The 22,713-nt window shown below is 37.7% G+C and overlaps 1 protein-coding gene across 2 annotated transcripts in view; it reads left to right on the top strand.

Moving 5' to 3' along the window:
- Positions 1 to 22,713, top strand: part of tmem117 (transmembrane protein 117) — a 47,773-nt gene that overhangs the window by 3,914 nt on the left and 21,146 nt on the right. For both annotated transcript variants that reach the window (XM_041996579.1, XM_041996580.1), the window contains one exon: positions 20,838 to 20,970. In XM_041996579.1, the coding sequence (XP_041852513.1) occupies positions 20,838 to 20,970 (133 nt within the window). The remainder of the gene's footprint in view (positions 1 to 20,837; positions 20,971 to 22,713) is intronic.

Below are 22,713 nucleotides of genomic sequence, written 5' to 3'. Positions count from 1 at the left end.
TAATTTTTTATTTACCATCACTACCAGGTTGAGGGATTTGAAGAGATTTTCCAGGCTTGAATCAGCTCCCCTGTGGAGCCCCAAAAAGGCTTCATACAGCTTTTTCACTAATGCAGCTGCTTTCCCCAAGACAAGTAAACCGACTTTGATGTATAGTCAGTTAAATTTCCCATCTAATCAGTGAAGTTTCCCTGGCTATCTAATATTTGAAACAGATTTGTGGTTCAACTATTGCATGTGTCTTTGGGAACTTTAAGTTCAAGTTTTCTCAGTTCATAAAGTGAAAAGCAGCTTCCTAGACTTTACTATTAAATTACCATTAGAACTACAAACACTAAGGATTGTTTGGTCCCTTTTAAAAGTCTCAACAGTCATGTGTATGCATTAAATTCAGTATGCATTAGTAAGATATTTTTTTTACAAAGAATTGAAGAAGATTAGCTAATGTTATTAACTTTTTTTTTTCCCCCAGCTGTGACAGGATGAGAGCCTGTGCAGCCCCATCTCCTTCACCTCTATATGCTTTTATACTGCTCTCTTCCTTCACCTTTCACACCTCCATAATACTTTTTCCCTTCTTTCTCCCTCACATGCTATTTTTCTCATCCCCTCGTACATTTTCCACACACTGTCTGTGTGCTTCTCATCTCTCTCCATTTCTCTCTCCTCTCAAAAAGGCTGTGACTCCAATCTCAGCAGCCCTTGTTTCTCCTGTTGAACCCGCTCGATTTCCTTCTCACTTCACATCTCACTTTGCCCCTGATATCATTGGTCGCCCAGCTTCTTTCAATAACCCATTAGTGATGAAAATTGGAGGGTACGGAGCATTAATGGTGAGGAGGTTGCTCTGAGTGATTATCTTTCCTGGCCATAAATAGAGTGCCAAGAGTGCATGATGACATGATACTTTTAGCAAATGCAGAACTCTGAGTAGAAGAAAAAAAAAAATGGAACATCCATTTTTTTTCCCGTACAGGGCAGACAGCCTAATAATACCAGCTGTTCTATCTTCTCAAGTTGCAATCATTAAATTGAATCAAGTGTTCCCCTACATAGTATCTGTGATAATGTTTCAGTGTGTCTCTTCCTCTGGGACGAGACTCAGCATGATCACGCGTTATAAAAGGCTCCTTGGAAAATGCTTGAAGTGACATAAAGATGTAAATTTGATACAAAAGTTGGTTGGGCTGACTTATCTTACAGACTACAACCATTTAATAGCTCTTTTTAATTTTATTATGTACACATTGCACATGATGATCAAATCTGAGTTTCAGTGTCATGGTGTGCCACCGGGCCCAAGTGTGACACAGACATGGTGGGACATGAAAGTGGCCTCTGGAAGACAACTTTTTTTTTTTTCTTCACTTATCTACATTTATTTGCAATATCATGTTATTTAGAACAGATAAGACATAAGACAAGCAAAAGTTTTATAATCTAAAATACTCTATTTAAGAATTGACAACAGTTTTTTTTTTTTGTTTATACTTTAAAAAGAGTAATTGGGTTGTAATTGATTTAAAATGTGTTTTTATACAAATCCTGCTTCATTCCTTTGGTTAGTGATAACTTACTTTTGTTAATTCAGTTAACTTAAAATTAAGAGACTTGTCAACCAACTTATTTGAATTCCTTCTGTTTGTAACAAGTGATTGAATAAAGTTTATATTTAGTTAGTTCAACTTGACAGTCAGACCTACTGAAATATATTTGTGCAAAAACTCTTAGAAAATGCATCTTCAGCAAGACTGAATGTTTTATGATTGCTAGCCTATAAATGTGAGTTAAGTTATTCACAGCCTGTGTTATGTCGGAATTTCATGTTGTGTTTGAATGTTTAAGTTGGCACCCGCCAAGGACAGTGACACCCGCACCGCCTGCTGGTGACCGAGTTATTCCAGCAGCAGAAATAAAGTTTAATGTTGTTCTATTGTTTCAATATTTCTTTCTGTAGTAAAATATTATTCCCCCTATAGAAACTAAATATGTGAATGTGAATATAGTGTGTATACACATAAAATATTTTGTTTTTTTATGCTGTATAATAGAGTATAATGTTAATTTGAAGTAACTTTGGGATAAATAAAGTATTTAATTGTAACAGCGTTAATTTTTTAAGTGGACTTGTCATGAAATTTCTGATTCTTTATTTGAAAGAAACTAAATGATTTGAGTAAGTCTGACTCAAAACTTGAGTTGAACAATCTTAAAATGGATAAACTTAATTCAATCACTTGTTAGCAACTTGAACTATTCATTTAGTCTTGTTCAACTATTCTGTTTTTATATGGTATTTTTTTACTTAATGATTTCTGTAATGTTATGAGTTGAAGACAACTGTTAGCGTATTTGTTTCAGATCAGCACTGTCCAGACAAGAAGGTAGTTGAACTGAGCCATTTAGTACTACAGTTCGATCATCAATAATTTTTCATTAGATTTATCAACCTAATGCAACCTGGAAGGAATAATTTTAAGTTAATGTGTCTTTTTGTAGACCAGGTCACAACCCTGAGTACTAAAACTCATCAGCCCCTCCACCAGCCTCAGCATCTCCTCCTCTGTCTGTATTCTTTTTTTCTTTATTCAGATCCCCATTAGCTGCCGCTAAGGTGGGAACTACTTTTTCTGGGGTCTGAACTGTGGCAGCTTTCATTCTGTCACCTAACACATTGATGCATACTAAGGAATCAAATTATTAGCTTAGTGACTATTATTATCACCATTATTATTCACTCAATGGCAGAATAATTATTTTTATGTCAGAAACTTTTGCATGGAGCCACTCTAAAATAACTCCTGATGTCCACCTTTGTTTTCTTTGATACTATAAATCACCCTGTAGTTTATTGTTCATCATTCCTTGGTAGTTTTCCTTGTTTGTGGAAGATCTATATTATTTAGTAAAATCCATTTTTAGTTCAGCGTTAACTTTCAGTTAGATTTCCTCATTATTTTCAAGCATGATTTAAAAACGAATTAGTGACTGTGTGCTGCTCAGTACTGGAGGCAGTTATTCAGATCCCCTTTCACTTGTCCTAAACGTGTCTACTGTTCTTGGCCAGAAAACACAAAGGACATTGTTCATTGTTCTAAAATTTGTGGTATTGACCGTTATGCACTTTTTTTCCCTTTTACTCATTTGCAAAGGCTTTCCTTTCCTACAGTTTCAATTTTGTAACATATTATTCTAATTTAATGCATTTAATTGTGGTATACATTTAATTCTGCCACATTTCCCATTTACATGATTTATATCTTCAATTATTAAATCATTGTTATTGAGAGTTCAAAGCATTTCCCTCCTTCAAATATGGAGAAAACACAGCAATATTCTTTGGATGTTTATTTAAATGTGATTTTTTTTTTTTTAGTATGTAGTTTGGATTAAAAACTCTCAAATGCAAAACTTTAAACAAACAAACTGAATAGAAGAAGTAGCTTGGAACCCGTTTACATAAGAGAAACAAGAATCATGGAATAAAAAGATTAGAAAAAGACTAAAAACATTGCATATATATAATATATACATATATACATAAAACCATAATCATCTGTAGTTTACCAGTAGAACTTAAAGGGAAAATGGTTGGACTTGTATTGGTAGGCAGTGTTTTGATATTTGACAAATAGAACTGAATGTATTAGTCCACTAACATTCTTTAATTAGCAAGATTCATAATTGTAGGACAAGTGTTCTGGCAATGGAACAGGGTCCAAACAATAAAGTAAACTCAGTACTAAAGAAGGCAGTAGGAGCCAGTCCATCCTGCAGCCATGCACAACTAATGCACTTTAGTAACCCCCCAAACAGATGGTTTGTGCCTCTGTGTGTGGGTGTGTGTGATAGAAACTGTGTCAGAGTAGAGGTTTTGTGGATTCATGCGTGAATGTGTTTGCCTATGTGTTTGTGCTGTAAGAGTTTAGAGAGGATAGGTGAGTTGGAAGGGGTGAGAGATGTCCAGCACAACATTTCAGAACAGAAGTTATGTAATCTCAAACTCAGTTAGGCCATAAGAGCTGCACTATAGACTGAGGCCCTCTGTAAAAATCTCATGTATTATAGATCTGCCACACAGGCCCACGTGGCCCCATTTTTGCAGATCTTTGGTCACCAGAACTCCTCTACTTTCTAGTATGTAGGAAGGAAGTGGGGGCACTTCTGGGGAGCGATACAGTTCAGATAAATCTTTGAGCATCTAAAAAGCTTTTTTGTATTCACAATCTGTGTCCAGTCTGTTCATGTTTTATTTTCAACTTGCTTAAGTACCTTTTTTTTTACCTGAGGCTCATTTGTAGCTGTGGTTAATGTTTTATCAATTTGTGACAAACCTGGAAGCTGATGTTGTTTCTGAAAGGTGACCCTGCATCAATGATCATTTATGATGGCCTAGAAAATCATTTGCTGTAAGGAACGCAACATCACAACATGTGATGCATATATCTGCTCGGAAACACACAATTTATGCAGCTGCTGCATGACCAGATTTTGTGGTATATTTTAAATTTTACTTTTTAAATTCATGTTGGTTTATATATTAAGCAGATGTTTACTGGATTTCTTTCTTTCTTTTTTTCCCCCGCTTTCTTCTTTTGGACATAATGAACTCTGTATGATGAATAACTTGTGACAGATTATGTGATTTAAGGAGAGGACATCTAAGATTCAAAGAACAACCTGTTCCATTCAGCCACTCAAGGCAATGTGTGCTTTCTAATCGAGTGGGTGCAAGCCAGTGACTTCTGGTTAAGCAGAGGAAGACTGGCTGTCATTATGAATTTGTATTAAGTCTGAGGTCACATTGGTTTTGTGAGTCTTTGGGCGTGGTTTGTCTGCATGCAACCATGGATCAGACGAGGCAATCTTACTAAATTCTTGTGATAATCACTTTTAACTAATCAAGGACTCTGTAGTAGATTGCTGGTATTTTACTTATAAAGATAACTGACAAAAAATTTGAGGTAAAATGTCCTATATACTATGTTTAAAAAATGTATCAGTTATTTTATATCATAAATTATCCTTTGATTCTGAAAATAAAGGCTTTAAAAGACTTAGGCAAACCCAAGCTCTTTGTATTGCTAAATAAATATGTACACACATTCACAAAGAGATCTGACATAATCAAAGACTAATTGATGGATTTTATACAAAAAAAAAAAAAAAACTTCACAAATGGAAGTTGACAGATGTCGGTTTTATTGTGTGATAGGAAGTGACAGTAAAGGATGATGAAACCTCAACTGTCATCATTCATGACTTTCTAACATAAGAGAGCATGGCAGGTCAAGTGATATGGACATGATTCTAAAGATATGCAAACCTATAAAAAACCCAACACTTTAAGGCATAGTTTGGCATCTTTGCTCTTAGCAGATTGCACCATGATGAGATGCTTTTGTTCACCGCCAGCAAGCTCCTTGTTGGCGGTTAACTATTTTTTTTTTTTTTTGGGGTAGAATTAGTGGAGTTTTATGGAAAGTAATTTCTAAAGTCGCACTATGTAACTCCATGACCTTAAATTAATGTGTTTCTGACACAGTTTGAAGGCATAGGGACATTTCTTATGTACATTCCTGGAACCGTTGTTGCCCTGCATCAGTGTTGCAAGGCTGAGAAATGATACTTCACAATTTTTGCCTTTGGGATGTTACAGCTGAGTTTGGCTTTATGCACCACGTCACTCGCTAGCAACTGGATATCAACACACTGGTCTGTGGAAAGCACACCATGGTTCATTCAGCTAATAAATATACAAGGACATTATTGGCAGAAGAGGGGAAAAGAAAGAGAGAAAGTGAGAAAGACATCAGGTAGGATGCAAGATGGATGCTAAATTAGCCACCAGGGGTGCTTTGCTGAGAAAATTTTTTCAAAGTTCAGCAGTTCTTCTTTAATAATCCAAAGATGTTGACCATTCCAAAAGTTTCATGTTCACCTTTTCATCTTCACATTTCCATCCACTTTGTGCAACTTCTTTTGGCAGCAAAGTAATTCCAGAGCATGATGCAACTACCATCATGTTTAGTTGCTACTTGGGATTGAATATCTCACTCTGAGCACTCCTAACAAATCTCTGGTCATGGAAGCGAAACAGCTCATTTTCATGTGGCCAAACATCTGACCATACTTTCCTCCTGAATGCTTTTTCTGTGTCTATGTGGTTTGTGTCAAACCTTGGTCAACCTGGGAAATATTGAACTTTGGAATTTCTTTCTTGGATAGCAGTAAAACTTAGTACCCAATGCTTTAGCAACTTTTAGTTTGTGGGAGATTTGGGCTATGGTGGTTAATGGACTTGTACCTGAACTACCAAACCAACTTTTTCTCACCTTGAAAGGTGCAGGACTTTTGCTGGAGAGATGCACCCATCAGGAGGAGATCTTATTTGTTTTTTAACCTTCTGCAGTCAAGATTGATTCATTTCCAATCTATGAAACAGGTGCAGTGCCCTTCATGCTTGGAAGAGAAAAACAATTCTGTTGAGCTCTACACACTCATCCTGAACAGTTAGCCAAAACACAGGGAAAGTTTGCACCATCCAACTGATCAGAATATCTCCAGTACAAATGTTTAAACTAATGATTGTTCTCAGATTTCCACTGAGTCCTGTGGTTTTTGTTTTGTTACCACATGTTGATCAGTCAGTTTGATGCTTTGAAAAAAAAAAAAATAAAAATCTGGCATAAAGAAGATACCAGTTGAAGTTAGCCATTGCAAACAGGACATTTAGAGATCTAGACTTGTGGAAAGATAAATTAGAACTATATGAACCTCTGAATTACATATCTAAACATGGGCGTTGATGTTTTTACCCTTTAAAGTCTGACTAAAGCAGAAATAAATCTATATCTTGAATTTGTTACATCAAATGTTATCAACCACTCAGACAAACATGAACCATTGATACGATCACAGAGTAAATAAAATTTGTTATTAAACTTATATGAGAATAAAAAAAAAAAAAAAAAAAAAAAACTTATATGAGAATAAGCAGTACTATTTTTTCTGAAATGCAATGGTATTATTTACAAAACCGGGGTCATAAATGAACCGCAGTAACAGGACAAACAAAGTTGAGCTTATTTTACCTAAAGTAAATGTTCCCAAACACGAATCCCAAACACACACCACAGATGATATATTTCACTCCCCTTCCACCTTTGTGAATTACCAGCATTGTTAAACTGTGAAATTAGTGTAGCTGGAGTAAACCAGTTGGGAAGCAAGAGACTCATCCTGGCAGTTACAGCATTGTATATTTTTTTTATCAGGTAATCTCAGCTGTTTCTGATAAAAGTTTTTAGGCTCTAGGTGAATAATGGAGGGTTATAGTGGTGATCCAGAACTCTAGCACTGCTCTACAAAAAATGAATCCACTGGCCACAGCTCTGAAAATGATACTGTGTGGTACTGTCTCCACATAGATTGACAGTGTGTATCTCCAGTGCATGCATATACAGTTTATAAGAATCGCAGTACAAGAGGGTTAATTTGCGCCTTCAGTCCACCACGCATAAAATGATTCTCTGAGATGGTTTTACATTTTTTCTCTATTAATTCTGTATTTTTAGTCACAACATATAAACTGTCTTAAAAATGTATTGGCAAATTAAATTTGGGGTACAGTCTCTGCAGTGATGCAGCACCACCTCATTAAAGCTTTATATAATCTGCCTGGCTTTGCAGTAAATGATCACCTCATTCCTATAAAGGAAGAAGGAAAACTGCTTCTTATTTCTCTTTCTTAGGCTCTCTTGGAGCCCAAATTAGCATAATATATTAACCTAGGTCTCTCCAAAGCTTTGCAAATTCTGCAAGATAAATTGAATAGTCACATTCGGGTCAAATGGTGTGTTGTCCACCTGGATTAGACCCTTCTTTACATGCTTTTACAGAGGCTTACATTCAGTCAAACTCTGACTGCCCTTCTCCACTTGAATGACTCATCTCAGCCTGCAGACATAGGGAAACATGCAAGGATTGGTGGCAGTAATGTTAAAACGTGCTTCCCTGATCAGATTTGTTACAATGATATAGTGCTCTGTGTTTGTGCGTTTGCATGTGTGTGTGTTAGAGGGCATGAGCCATGTTGTAGGTTGTTCTGTCTCTGTCATTCCTCTCATCCCTCTTTCCGTAGTCTTGACGATTGTGACCTACAGGATGCCATCTGGGTTCTGTCATATGTTATTACTGTGGCTGTGATGGCTTATGTATAACACTGTATGCCTGGGGGTCAAGGTTGGGTGTGTATTTGTGAGAGAAACTGTGTGGGTGGTTAAATTGAAGGCTTTTTGTGTGCGTGTGTGTGTCAGTGGCTATGGGATATTTTAACTCTGTGTGTGTGTGTCAAAAACAAAAGTAAATGAGCATCTTTACATGATTCATACTACTGCTGAGACACAGTCTTTTTGTTTTATGAGATTATTTCTCAAAAATAACAGTAATTAAGAGTTATTGAGGTTGCTGATCCAGTGGAAGTTACCAGTTTGCCTTTTCTTTCAGATTGTTCTGACTTATAATTAAAACGACTAGCTTCAGATAAAGTGTACTCATGTGTAGGGAAAGATCACCCACAGTAATGATGTACTGATAACATTTAGACTGTAGTTTATGCATGACTGTTGTCAAAAGCAGTGTGGTGTCCAGTGCATTGCTGTGTAAGGATAAAAGTTTCATTGTTCCTCCTGAATCTGCCTTTTTCCACAAACTGAAAGGTCAGTAATCACACTTGGTTTTTCAGCCATGTCTTGTCGCTATGAAAGCTGGAGGGAATAGAAGGGCACACGCTCACTGTGTCTGCAGGGAATGTTCACAGAGTGCTGCACACACATATTCAGCCTAGCTCTGGCTCATCAACAACAAAAACAAGAGCAACAGAAATAATTTTTTCTGAAAATATCTTTACTAAGAAAACAAGGAAAGGTGCAGTTTTCACTGGGAAGGCATCTTTGCATGTGGTGTGTTTCATCTGCTATATACCATTGTTTTATTTTCCCTCTTCATCTTTAGCTCTGGAGATAGAATATTTACTATTTCAATTATATCAACTTAATGTGGGAATAAGATGCAACATGTAGCTTATGCCTACTCCCAAGTGGCCTCAATGTCAACTAATATAGGAAGTATTGCAGTTCAGCTCTTATTTACTTAGAACTTTAAAAATATACAGACATTATTGTCACTAATACATCATAAATGTTCTGGCAGAGCAGATAAAGGAAAAAAAACTTTTGGTCTGGAACCAAGTCATCAATAACAAAATGAATTAATCTACCAGGCCACTTACTGGAACAGCTACAGTAGCACACTGGCCAACTCCCCGTCTCAGTTCTTCTTGCAGCAGTGTCTCTGTGGAGGGAGTTCTATTGTCACTTTGCACCTTTGATTTATTATCCAGACGCTTAGTTACTGAGAAATCCAGCTCTGGGGACACAGTCGTATTTCCAGCCAACAACTCCGACCCATGGTGATGCTGCAGCCCACTAAATGTGTGATATGATGAATGTGGATGCTAGTGGCCATATACTCAGATATAGATGAAGATGAACCTTAGGCTCATTGCTCTGTGGATTTTCTTTTAGGGAGAATGCTTACTTATATCCCATAGGAGGATTGTTAATTTGATCCATGGGATCAAAATAAGATATGGCACTTGCTGAAACCTAAACTAGATGAAATGTGCCATATGACAGATTTACTGTGGCAAACAGTAGTAACACAATTCAATGTCCTTTTCTTTTTATTTTAAATAATGTCAGACCTAAAATTTGCAAAGTGGGCACTGGGAACCAACTTTTTGGACTTTAAATTAAATTATTAATGTGCAAAATTCTCATAGTTTAAAATTTGGTGCATCAACCACAATGGAGCCTGCTCAGTGTTGAGGTGGAATGATAATACGTGAGGCTATATTAGGGATGTGCACGACTAATTGCTGAGTCGAAACAGCACACAAAGTTGATGACTTATGTTTATCGGACTTTGTGCAGAGACATGGTGATGTTTACAGTGTTGTGTTTAAAGAACAGAGCTGTCAGAGAGCATGCCAGCTGGTCTGAAACTGTGCAGGGATGAGTCAGAGTTGTTTAGTGGTGAATGTTTTGCTACAAGCTTTAGCAATAAACGACACACAGCTCTTCTAGTTTTAGTAGAGTCCTGTTAACCTCATTCTTGATTCCAACTGTTTTAGGGAAGAGCAGAAAAACAGAAGCGGATCGGTTTAAACTCAGTAGAAATGTATTCTAAGTTCTGGGACATTTATAAAGTTGGTGTATATACATAAACCGGTGTATGCCAATTATAATCAACTTTTATTCATTAATAAAAAAACTAGGTGAGAGAATTTCCCTATCTCCATGACAACTCTGACCTTGCCGTACACACAAAAGCTGGGGAAAGGTGAAACTGCGACACCAACAGAAGATTAATAAAACCAAAGAAATAAGGTGAAATGTGAGACTTTTTTACAAAATCAAATATTACCTTTTACATCACATATTATCTATTAAAGCTATTTGCAAAAATGAATAAAGAGGCATATCTGATATTGATACTCTTGCATGTGCTCATGTACTCACAAAAAACAAACAAAAAATTAGGATTTACAACAAAACCAGAGATATATGTTATTAATGAGAACCTCAACCACTAAAATATGTTCTGTCATTGTGAAACAAATTAACAACAAAATAAGTTCTAAATTAATAGTCACTATTAAAATGACATGGTGCTCGTCAGTTAGGCTACAATCAGGCTGTTTCCTCCACCTGTAGCTATTCAGAAAGTTGACTGATGGTTGGATAAAAAATGTGTAAAGATGCACAGTGGGTTATTTGGCACTGCTGGACAAAATGGCGCATGGGAGACTCTGGCGTGTGTGGATTTCTGGAGACCAGCAAGACTTACTGAGTGGCTCATGAGCCGGTTCTGACTGCTGCGTGCTGGGCTCTTGGACCACTGTGATGCTTCGTGGCCCGGCATTACAGAGAGGCATTAAAAGGAACCACGCTGTTCCAGTCCTTCTGCAAGTGCTGACAACACTGGATTTTCTGGCAACCGGCACCTTCCGGAGGGGCCTGACTGGCAGGTCGTATTAGACAGCATCATTGGTTTGTCATAATGTTACATTAACTTTCCCACACTGTGGGTGAACAGGCAAGCAAAACAATGCAGGTTACAGCAATGTCTGGTTTTCCCAATATAATCAGCACTATTGACTAGAGTCATGTTGCAATAAGAGCACCATTTGAAAATGAAATGAAATTTCATCAAATGAAAGAAATGAAAAATACTTTATTAATCCCAGAGGGAAATTGCTAATTGGGTATTAAATCTGTTGTCATTAACGTAAAGCATTTTCATTCTCTAAACGCTCAAATCATGTGTGATGCAAACATGCTGCTCACTAGTATAGTGGCTCGTTGGCCTGGGTCTACCCATGACTCATTAGTTCTGAGAAACAGTGTGAGGAGCAGGCCTGAGGCTGCAGCCTCTAGAAGTGATCCATTGCCTATAAAACACGCATAAGGTGGAGCCTTTCTTTTTTTTTTTTTTTTTTTTTTTAAAGATTGGGATGTGCTGTTCAATGTGTTGAGTGTTGACACTTAGGTCCATCTGACATCTTGCAGTTACATCTAGTTCTTGTTTATCAGTTATGCTCTGTACTGGAAGATTTTGACCAAGAACACACTGATATATGAGCTGAAGAAAAGTACAGGTTTAAGGCATTCATATAGAAGATATAACACAGTCAAAGAAATAGCCAATTATTACAGTCTTGTGTCTGCTTTAGCTTAGCTGCAGCTTCAGTCCAGGAGTAAACATCTCGCCTCCACCACCTCAGGTTAGTTTGGAGAAGGAAGAAGGAAGGTTTAACAACTGCTTCTGTCTGACTTTTCACCAGTAGCGGAGGCAACAGACCAGAGCAGCATGGTCACTAAACAGTCAATGAAATGTTACACTTTAGGAGCCAGAAGGCCAGATGGAAAGATGAGAAAAATAACTGGTTTTGTTGTTGCTGAACATTTCTGTGAGCATGATGTTTAGTTCACCTGGTATAGCAGCTGCCATGTAAAAGCCAAACCAGTCCCTGGACTAGGGACCATGTCACAATGTCTCCCTGAGCCACTTTCTTTTCTACCTACTGAATAAAGGACACTAGAGCCCACAGTATGTTAAATTAAAAAACATGTGTTAAATACCATCTCATACACATTTTACAAAGTAGTTTTGTAAATTTGCAAATTTCATTATTGATGAAATGAAAACTACTCATTCACTAATAGCGTTGTCTTATCAACTAAACGACTAATCGATTTTCACTACCCCAACTAGTCCACTTCAGAATTTACAAAATGCCCATCCCTAGGCTATATTATTAAGCTGTTAATTAGTAGCTCATGGCATTTTAGCAACACAACTCATGCAGGACCAAGAACGTGGTGTTGAATCGTTGGCAGGTCAAACATGGGCTCTGGAGCAGTTCCTTTCCCAACATATGTTGATAGTAACATTCATGAAAAATAATAATTTAGAGGAAAGCTGAAGTTCTGTTCATGTTTTCTGACAATATCAGTTAATCAGATTTAAACTGGGTTAGCTTGAGGAATAAAAAAAATAGTTTTACTTCTTTTTTTTTTTAAATAATTGCATTAGACTTTTTTTTTTAATTTATGTTCCACATTAATTTCATTAATAATGTTCCACTGATTATGAAAATTAAGCAAAGATACAATCTTGGCCTTTAACAGTTAATTGTGATTTCTAAAATGTAAAATAAAGACGTAATTCTCCATAAATTCAAACCCCGCATTTGACTGGAAGAAATATAGATTTATTGAATACTTAAAATGAGGTATTTTATAGTTTGGTGTTTCCCTTGTTTTTTCTTTTCTTTTTCGAATGGGTTGAGCATGAACAGTGGATTTATGTCACGTGCGCCAGAAATTTGTATATTCTTCAAATAATAATGCATTTTTAATCTATTCTCAGATATATTGTTAAAATCCTCTAAACATTTTTGTGTTCTGCTTTGATTTATATGAAATTCTCGCTTTGTCAGAACAACGTTGTAATTGTGATGTCAACAGCTGCCATTGGCACTCATGTAACAATAATACTGCCAAGGTCTTTTAAAGTAACAAGCCAGAAAACTATAACATTAGACACTCATCCACCAATTACTCCAAACCTCCTGCTGGCTCTACAGTGCAGCCTCCTGACTCAGTCTCTTTTTAAGGCCAACAGTTTCCTCTTAAACTGCTCAAACTGGCTACAATATATAGCACTGGGTCAAAGCAGCTTCTTAAACTACAGATCACTATAACATGGTATAGAACAAACACAAGTGAGTTGCAGTGGCTTCCTTTCTTTGTTCCTTCTTCCTTGTTGGAGGCACCTAAGAGCACGAATCGTCTTGATGCAAAAAGCCAGCATGCCACTCAACGGGAGCAGGAAGCATACTGTTGTTAACATGTTAGAGATAAAATGGAAAACTGTACTATAAAGCAAAAAACAACATTATGACTGGCTGCATATAGTTGTGTAATAGTTAAAAAACTAGCATAACACAATTTATAACACGCTCTGCAGTTTGGCTTCAGTGGCGGTTATCAACATGGGTTCAGAACCTTTGCTAGATAGCATGTAAATGTAATTTTGATGTAGTATTTGGGACGTTAACATTTTAAGGCAGAGAATATATTTGCATCTTAATCTTGTGTTCATATAGCCAGCTGGCTCCTCCCTGAGCGTAATTTTTCACATACTTGCTTGTGTACTACACTTGCTGGAGGATTCCACGAGGCGGCACAATAGAGAACCCAGCCTGGATCTTGATGCTGAATTTGACAATAGAGGAGGTTAAAATTGGGTTGATTTTGAGATCACAGCATAAAACACAACAGCAGCAATATAGTATATGGGCCTTAAAGGTGCAGTGTGGAACAAAATCAAATGTCAGTGACAGAAAATTCTATTTATTATTAAAAATTGTGTTTCTCTTGGTATTTAATCACTATCCTAATATAACTTGTGCTTTCTAATCTTAGAATAAACCATATATATATATATATATATATATATATATATATATATATATATATATATATATGTATATGTGTATTTGCCTTGGGTCCATATACATGGAACTGAATTATTTGTGCCACCATTTTTAATATGGCGTCTCTGCATGGACAAACAACTCTGTGTAAAGTGAAATTACTCTGAGTTTTAAATCCGGCTTTGTTTGATTGGGATAAGTAACATTTCAAAAGGAAGGACCATAAAATAAGACAGTATATATGTTGAAGTAGTAATCTCTGCACCTGAGGATGCAGATGACGTTTGTCTCTGGAAGAATTTTGGCCACTGACTGACACTATCCATTCATAACTGCTTTGAATTTAAATTAATTTGTATGTCCATCTTTATTACTATACTGTATGTCAGTAATTCTTATTGACATATAGTGACATATAGATTCTCACTGTACCTGAGTATGTTGTGTATTGTCTTCTAAAGTTTGTCTTTTTTTGCCACTGTCGATCGTTATCTTAGATCTTGTCAAACTGGTCCTACACTGCCCCTGCTATGTAAATAGTAACCATTTAAAATAGCTTTAAAGGATGAAGCCTATACTCTTAGAATTGGGGGATACAGTTTATAACCAAGGCTCTGTCTGCAGGCAGTGCTAGTATAGCTTAGCATTAAGACTGGTCTGGTTCAGTCTTAACAAAATGCAGTGTACTAAAACCTCTACAGCTGATTGGTTTCTCATATTTCATCTTCATGTACTAATAGCATACTCACATAAAGTAGATGCCTGAAGTTTTATTTAACTCCACATTAACTAGACATTAAGTGGAATGCAATGCATGAAATTGATATTTATTTAAATCACAGCAATCACAAATGAGCTTAAACCTAAATATCTTAACAATCCTCATATTTTGAAGTAAAACAGACACTTTGATTCCTGAGACATGCAAGATAGTAGTTTCCCAGTATCTGTCGTATTTGACCCAAGTAGACTGATTGGAATAGACTTCATATATACTGGAATTTTGATGTTATTGTTTAGAAAACTACATTAAAATGACCTGCATTATTGTATCTCTAGTATTTATGTATAATTACAGCCAGTGAGCAGCAGATTAAAACAAGCCTTAATTAATTTATTCTTTATTTGTCATATCATGAAAAAAGATGAAATTCTTTGTGAAATACACATAAATGTTAGTTGTGCTTGTGTTTTGAATAGAAAGCAAAACGTTGTATTCTATACTCCTGTAAAACAGAATATTCTGCATGCTGGGTGTTAAGTGAGAAGCCATATTTTTAAAGATCACCTTCCTGGAATGTGACCTTTTACTTTATACTAAATGCAGAATACTTTTATTCAGTCGCCTTTCCTCACCCCCAGATTTTAATTACTTTCAGATTAATGGATGTTTTAGTCTCTTTTTTCATTGACTCTGCTGTTAAGTCCTGCCTTCTGTGCGTACTTTCACTACATGTCCACCCACTCTCTCTCGGGGCGCTCTTTATTTACAGTAGCTGTCTCCATAGTCTCCAAGCATTACCACCGTATCCGGGAAGTGAATGCAGGATTGTCTGCTGCAAACAATGAAACCTGTTGGGACTGTTGATCTATTGCCTCCAGCATGTCAACCTCCATTTTTACTTAATTAAAGATAACACATTCATCTTGCTCAGTTTATCAGGTCTGAACAGTTAACATGTGTCTCTGTCTGCCTTTTACTGCCTGCTGAAAAGAAGAAAAGCTAAAGATTTAGTTCAGTATTTGGTGCTGATTGTGTTATAAAATGTGTAAATCCAACTGGAATATTAATCACACAGCTACGCTGTAAGTAATAAGTTGATAAAAGGACACTTTGTCATCAGGACGTCTGCTAATTAAGAGTTTGAGATGTTGATATTGAAGCCAATTTAAGAAATTTAAATTAGCTGATCAAGTAAGAATTAATTTACTTTTTATTTAGGATGTATTCATTTCATTTTTGGAAGATAAGCCTTCAGCAGAATGCTGATAACGATGAACATGCGTTAAAGCATGACTACTGATCAGTGTTTGAGGATTAAATTGAACTCACCTCCTTCAGCTGTGTCAGATGTGTTGCTGTCATAATGAATGGAGACTGATCACACCCCAGTTCGACTTCGGTCCTCCTCCACCAGCTGTCTGCTTCACCGCTTTCTGGAGCTGTTGGTTTACCACTTTACCTGAGACACTGGTGTGTCTGAGTGTGTGTGTGCAATACAGTAAACAGATGATTTTAAATGTTTGTTTTTCAACTGTCTGCATGTCCTGTAAGTGGAATGCTATTGTAAATCTTGTGGTCTTATAACCCGAGCAGTTCCCAAAAGAATCTCTTTTTCAAACAGAGAAGCAGGCTGGTAACCATAAAGCCGGCAATATGAATGCCCTAATTGCCTGAAACAATCAGGACTGAGTGGGATGCTTTAAAAGAAGTGGAACACCATGTCCTCGGTGCATTTAGAGCAATTTGCTAAAATAACTGCAGTACAATTCAACTATACAGTGGTTTAATCTTTATGGAAAATAAACAAAAACTTAGACATTATTACCTAAACATTACACTGGATTTTAGTTATTAATTTGTTCTACTACAGTTTCTTTTCTTTTAGTACATCATTTAAATATGAAGTACATGAAGGTGAAGCGATTTGCATCTGAGTGTGAAGCAGTTAAGATGAGAATCACCACCTCCAGATTTGAGATCATGGTCCTCAGCTCAAAAAGGGTGGAGTGTTCTCTCCGGGTTGGAAATGAGGTCCCACCGCAAGTGGACGAGTTCAAGTATCTTGGAGTCTTGTTCACAAGTGAGGAAAGGGTGAAGTGAGATCGGTGAGTTTACAAGTGGTCAAAATGAGTTTACTCAACAGGGTGGCCGGGTTCTCCTTAGATAGTTCATCCATCAGGAAGGGGCTCAGAGTCGCTGCTCCTCCACATCGAGAGGAACCAGATGAGGTGGCCCCCTGGATGAGGTGTTTCTGGCACGTCCCTCCAGGAGGAGACCCCAGGGAAGCCCCAGCAGGAGCCCTGTTGGACTGGTTAGAAAGAAATTGTGTCCTTTAATATCTGAATGGTTTAGTAATTAGGTGAAAATGTAATACTTTTGGTGATGTTTTTTAGGCAGTGGGTCAGAGTCTAGAGCAGCATCATGGAAAAGAGACCTAGATTTGAAGTGTTGAAGTAAAACTGAGCCTAAGTAGAGAAGACAGTTTCTGCACTTTGGTAATGGCTCAGCCAGACATCAGTCTAGACCTGTACAGAGCCTGGAATCTATTTGAGGGGTGTAAAAATAAAGAGTTGAAGGATGGTAAGAAGTAATGTCAAATCAGGGATTTCCCCATGATATCTAAGAAAGGGCATCTGTAAGTAGTGGTGTTTTTCACGAATGTTTAAAAAGAAAAGAAAGAAAAATCAACATTACCACATTTTTCCACTTTGTATCAAAAATAGTCATAATTGTCAATGATTTTATACGAAAGAGTATCATTGTTATCAATCTAGGTGATGTCCAAGTATCACCAGCAGATGGAGACATAGCTACATCTCTGATTTAGAAAGTTCTTTTGGGAAGGAGAACATGACCTCATCCCAACAGGATTTAATAAGTGGCTTTAGAGGAATGTGGCTGTAAATTTGTGAAAATGTGAGAGAGCCTTTTTTTTCCTTTTTTTAATTAGAAAAAACCCTGCTAGTTTGTTCTTAATGATTAAAGAGTGAGAGAGAATAAAAATAGATATATGAAGTGTCTTTTCTTTGCTTTTGTGCCTGTGCTTTTGTCTGGCTGTCTTGTTCATCTGTCTTGTATCTGTTGTCCCCTGCTGGGCCAGGCCCCACTGTAGACGGTGCTCATGAATCACTCCTTATCAGGGTCCTCTAATGTGTGCGTGTGTGTGTGTGTGTGCGCGCGTGTGTGTAGGATGGGAAAGACAGTGACTCAAACGCCTTGGCTGAATAGTCCTGAATCACCCCTGGTTAAATCCTGCCCATATAGGCTGTGAGTGTGCGGCCATGTCTGATGGTGCAACGTGCTGCTTTGAAAGTCAGATTTGCCGATACACACAGTGCACTGACATCTAAGCCAGGGCTCATTGGCACTGGAGGCAATTAAGTTCACCCATGCAAGGCAACTCAATTATGCAACTGTGATGAGCCCTGAAATACGGCAGAGCAAGACATATGTGTGGTCTCACACTTCGGCGTCAGTGCTTTTTCCCTCAAAGCCTTACGATTTTGAGGTCATCAAGGGAAAAAATTTAAGCATGAATATCTTCAAAAGAGTTAAATAGTCACAACATTTAGATTTAATTACAGCTCAATTACCTAATTGTTTAACTTATTTAAGGCATTTGAACTTCCAGCAGGGGTGTAATTCATCTCCCTGTCTTTAGTAATCTCAACATAAGATATTTATGTGCGCAGCAGAAAAAAAAAGAGCAAGCTGAGGTTGAACAGCATGTAAAACGGTTAGAGAGTAAACCAGCCAGGCTTTAATGGGAAAATAAATGGAGCATTCTGCTTTGCTGTCTCTCCGGCAGTGTTTGTGCACACACGTGCGGGCGCAAACACAATGAGCTCTCAGAGGAGCTGTAACTGAAAGGGATGCTGACTTAGCTGGAGGAGAGAAAAAACAAAGAGTTGTTCCTGGGAAGATGGACGCTTCTGGCACCGGATCACAGCTGGCAGAGATGAAGTGTGTGTGTTTGTATGAGCAATACAGTAATAAGTAGTAGAAACAGAGCTGAATAAACTAGCAAAGTAATAGAGAATTCTATTTTTAATTAAGACTGGAGTTCACCACATGAGAAGAGAACTTTAAAAAACTGCCTGCCAAATACTTTGAAGTTTTCTCTCCAGTGCTGTTAAAGGGGATTTTTTTTGTTTGTGTTTTTTTTTTTTTCAAATAGTTTTTATTGCTTCTCATGGCAGCTTCTAAAATATTCAAGATGATGTTACTGAGATGTCATAAGCATTATTGTTTTATTTGATTAAATGTAAATTATATTTCATGTCAGCTAATTCCAAAACTATGCATATGTGTTGTTTTCATCATCTGCTGTAGCTTTTGGTGTTCTAAACAGTGCAGCTGGAAGAGTAGCTTCTGTATCATTAGTGAGATTGACCACAAAAACCAAAGAAAACTTGCATATGTACATAGCTTTTACCTTAAATGCTTTCCAGCGTACATCCCAATTCTTCACATTGCAGAGCTACTATGCAAGTAGTTGGTTGTCTTCTACTGATTTTAGGGATGGGTAACCTGGCTTGAAGAGAATAAGAATCTTTATTTGGTAGAATCCTGATCAATGGTCTGAGTCACCACTCCATTCATTTCATTGAGTCAATGGGATCACATGATTATTTCTGGTATATGGTTTCACACAGCAATTTCCCCACTGAGGGACTAATAAAGGCTTTCGTATTCTTATTCTTTTTCCTGTATACAAAACCTACTGCTACAGATCAAGGCTGAAGGCCCAGCCAGAAATGTTTGTTTTGCAACACTATGATGCTTCTGGATGTAGATCCATTCATCACCATTTATCTTCCACTATGGTGTCCTCTGCAAATAACACCGCATTTAAATAACAAATAACACCACTTTTGACCTATTCATGCATCCAAGGAAGTAGTGTCTGCATGGATGATGTTAAACCACGGGCATGCAGGGGTTATGAAATAGGATTTTTGGGTTGAAAAATTCATCCCTATATACAAACCCTCACTTTAGAGGAACAAAGAAATTATTATTATTTATTTTTTTGCCTTGGTTGATGGTCCCCCTGGACACATGTAATTATGCTGCTAGTACCAATATGAATACTTTATTTAACTTAAGATCTTAATATATCAATTACGATTAATGAAATGTCTCCTCTAACTTTATGACCGTGAATCTCCTTCTCCTTCTCTTCAGTTGCATTCTATTTTAGCCTGTTTGACCAAGATCTGATTGATTGCAGCTGTAAACGACACCCTTCATGTGCAGGGAAGATGGCTTCTGTTCCGTGATCAGTGTGGGTGTACATCAAGGACATGACAGCTGTTGTGCAATTACATTATGCATGTCTAATTGCACTGCATGTGGTATTTCCCAGATCTCTGAGTAATTTATACTTTCATTCCACTCTGATCAGAAAAGAAATGAGAGTTTAATTTTAAAAGTACTGAATTTTCTTTCTTTTTGTCACCAAGAGCAATGAGATTAAAAAGAGATTGCAGCAACAAGCAGTGGTTGAAAATAGTAAACCTTGTTACCTTCATAAATTCTGCTGTTACCTGCCACCAGAGGACAAGCTTGTTTGATTATGTATTCATTGCAGAAGGCTGCGTATCCGAATCAATCTCATGCTCTGCCAGAGATGTATTTCCCCATAATCTGATTCTAAGCCTGAAGTCTGTATAAAAAAAAAAAAAAAAAAACACAGCAAGTGTCAATTTTTGAATAATTTCTCAAATCCTCTGGAGCTTGCTTAGTGAAACACAAGCTACTATCCTGCAGATGACATATGTCGATACAATAGTTTCTATTAAGTAAAGAAATGTTAGAATTGATCTAAAATGTGTACTTCCTGCAGCTTTAAAGTGTTTCTTTTTTTTATTTTTTATTGTAATTTAATTACCCAAAGGGCAGATCTCTGACAGAATAGAACATTTCATTGATCTCTGTGACTAATTTATTTACTTTCACCTCCATTTGTGAGGCCGAATATGTTAGCAGGTTGACGTGCTGTTTGATCCGCCGCTGACAGCAGTGTCCTTGTCATGCTCCCTTTAGGTCGTTACCTGCGGCTGAAAATGTTCCGCGAGGATCATGGCTCCTGGATGACCATGTTCTTCAGCACCATCCTCTTCCTCTTCATCTTCTCACACATCTACAACCTTTTCCTGCTGATGGCTGGCAGCATGGAGTAAGACATTCAATCTCTCTTTTTTACCCCCCCCATGCCCCCCGTTCTGTGCTTCCCATTTGTTAAAGCCACTGTACGTTCTGCTTTGGCTGGAGTGATTGATCTCAAACGTCTCGCCTGTAGAGACTCAGTACCGGTCTGATTAATCAGCCCACATGTTAAATCACAGGTAGGCGCAGGCAGGGGTATGGTGGTTAATCCTGAAAGATCACCTTCAGCATCAGTACTTATTCTCCCATGATCATGGCTTATTTTTTGACACCTCCCTGGCTGAAAGCCAAAATGTTATTTGCCATGTTTTTCAGTATTGGTCTTGATCTTTTTTTTTTTGTACTGCTGCCCCGAACTTACCTGCTGAGAAACCGCTGTGTGTACAGCAGAGCTTGACATCCACACATCAAGCACTTGACAGGAATCCGTTTGCGCATTTGCAATGTGTCCATCCAAAAGGAAGAAAACATGCCCTTGAAGCCAGCCAGGCAGACACGAGGTCACAGCCAGATGATTTAGCTTGGTTGGGCAGCAAAAAAGGAGCTAAAACAAAACAGTGTGGCAGGTGTCTGTTCAGGCACAAGCTGTCAAGAGGGAGGCCGAGGCTGTAATGGGGTATGTCCACACAACGATGCTTCTCCATATTAACAACTAGCTTCAGCTATCCATAAGAGGCCGGCAGATGAAGGCTGTTAGCTAGCAGGCAAGGTGTTGTGTTTTTCTTTGGCCAGAGGAATGAGATTGTATAATCTGCCCATCTGTCACTCTGACCAGCACGGTGACATCAGCATCCATCTTGTTCATTCTCTCTAGTAGGCCAAGAAAAAGGAAGTGAACGGCAGAGTGGAGGGGTAGGTCTGCTGAGACGATGAATGTTGCTTGCTCAGGGAAAAGTTACACTTGGTGCTTCTGTCACAAAGAGCATTCCTGTTTTTCTGCCTCCCAGCTCTTAGATTTTTTAGTCACAGAGGTTTTTTTCCTTTTCTGTAATAATGCTTGTTTGCCTGGATAAAAAATTAATGAAACGAGTTATTCAGATATTCTGAAAAATGTACAGCTGTGTATCATAATTGTGTGTGTATATATATATATATATATATATATATATATATATACATGGCAAGTGCAAGTCACACATTCTACATGTATTAACAGCTTAAGACGACCGTATATAACAAGCTTAAACTGTAGCAACTTATTAAAGCCATCCCCAATGATATGTATGCACGTATAATGAGCAGCAGTGTCACTTAATCAGTGCTGTAAATCTCTCCTCGCAAAGACAGATGGTGCTGTTGTAAAGCGAGTGAACCCACCATCACTGAAGCACCTGGTAGATTTCTGCACTGGCTCCCACCCACCCCTCCTGTCCCTCTTTTTTTCCGCTTGTCTTCTTTCTGCTCCAACAGAGTGTCCACCGAGGACCTGGACTCTGCCAAAAACTATTATTGCTCACATCTCTGTTCAAGGCCAACACGTAAGAGCAACGTTCGCACTCTGCCAGAATGCTTCCTTTCAAAAAAAAAAAAAAAAAAAAGACTCAGGGCTGCCGTAGCAGGAATGCAGCAGCGTGAGCAAAAGGTGATGGAGGCTAGGAAGGAGGGAGGGAGAAGAAGTGCTCTAGCTCTGATGATGCAGTGAAACTTAAGTCTTTTGATCTATGTCCAAACCTTATTTGCATCGCCCCCATTGCTTCACCCCGCAGCAAAACCGTTACAGTTTTCTCACAGCCCAAAGGAAAAGTACAATATC

The sequence above is a fragment of the Melanotaenia boesemani genome, chromosome 10 (genome assembly GCF_017639745.1).
Source record: "Melanotaenia boesemani isolate fMelBoe1 chromosome 10, fMelBoe1.pri, whole genome shotgun sequence".
Lineage (NCBI taxonomy): Eukaryota > Metazoa > Chordata > Actinopteri > Atheriniformes > Melanotaeniidae > Melanotaenia > Melanotaenia boesemani.
This window is presented reverse-complemented; position numbering and strand designations above follow the sequence as displayed.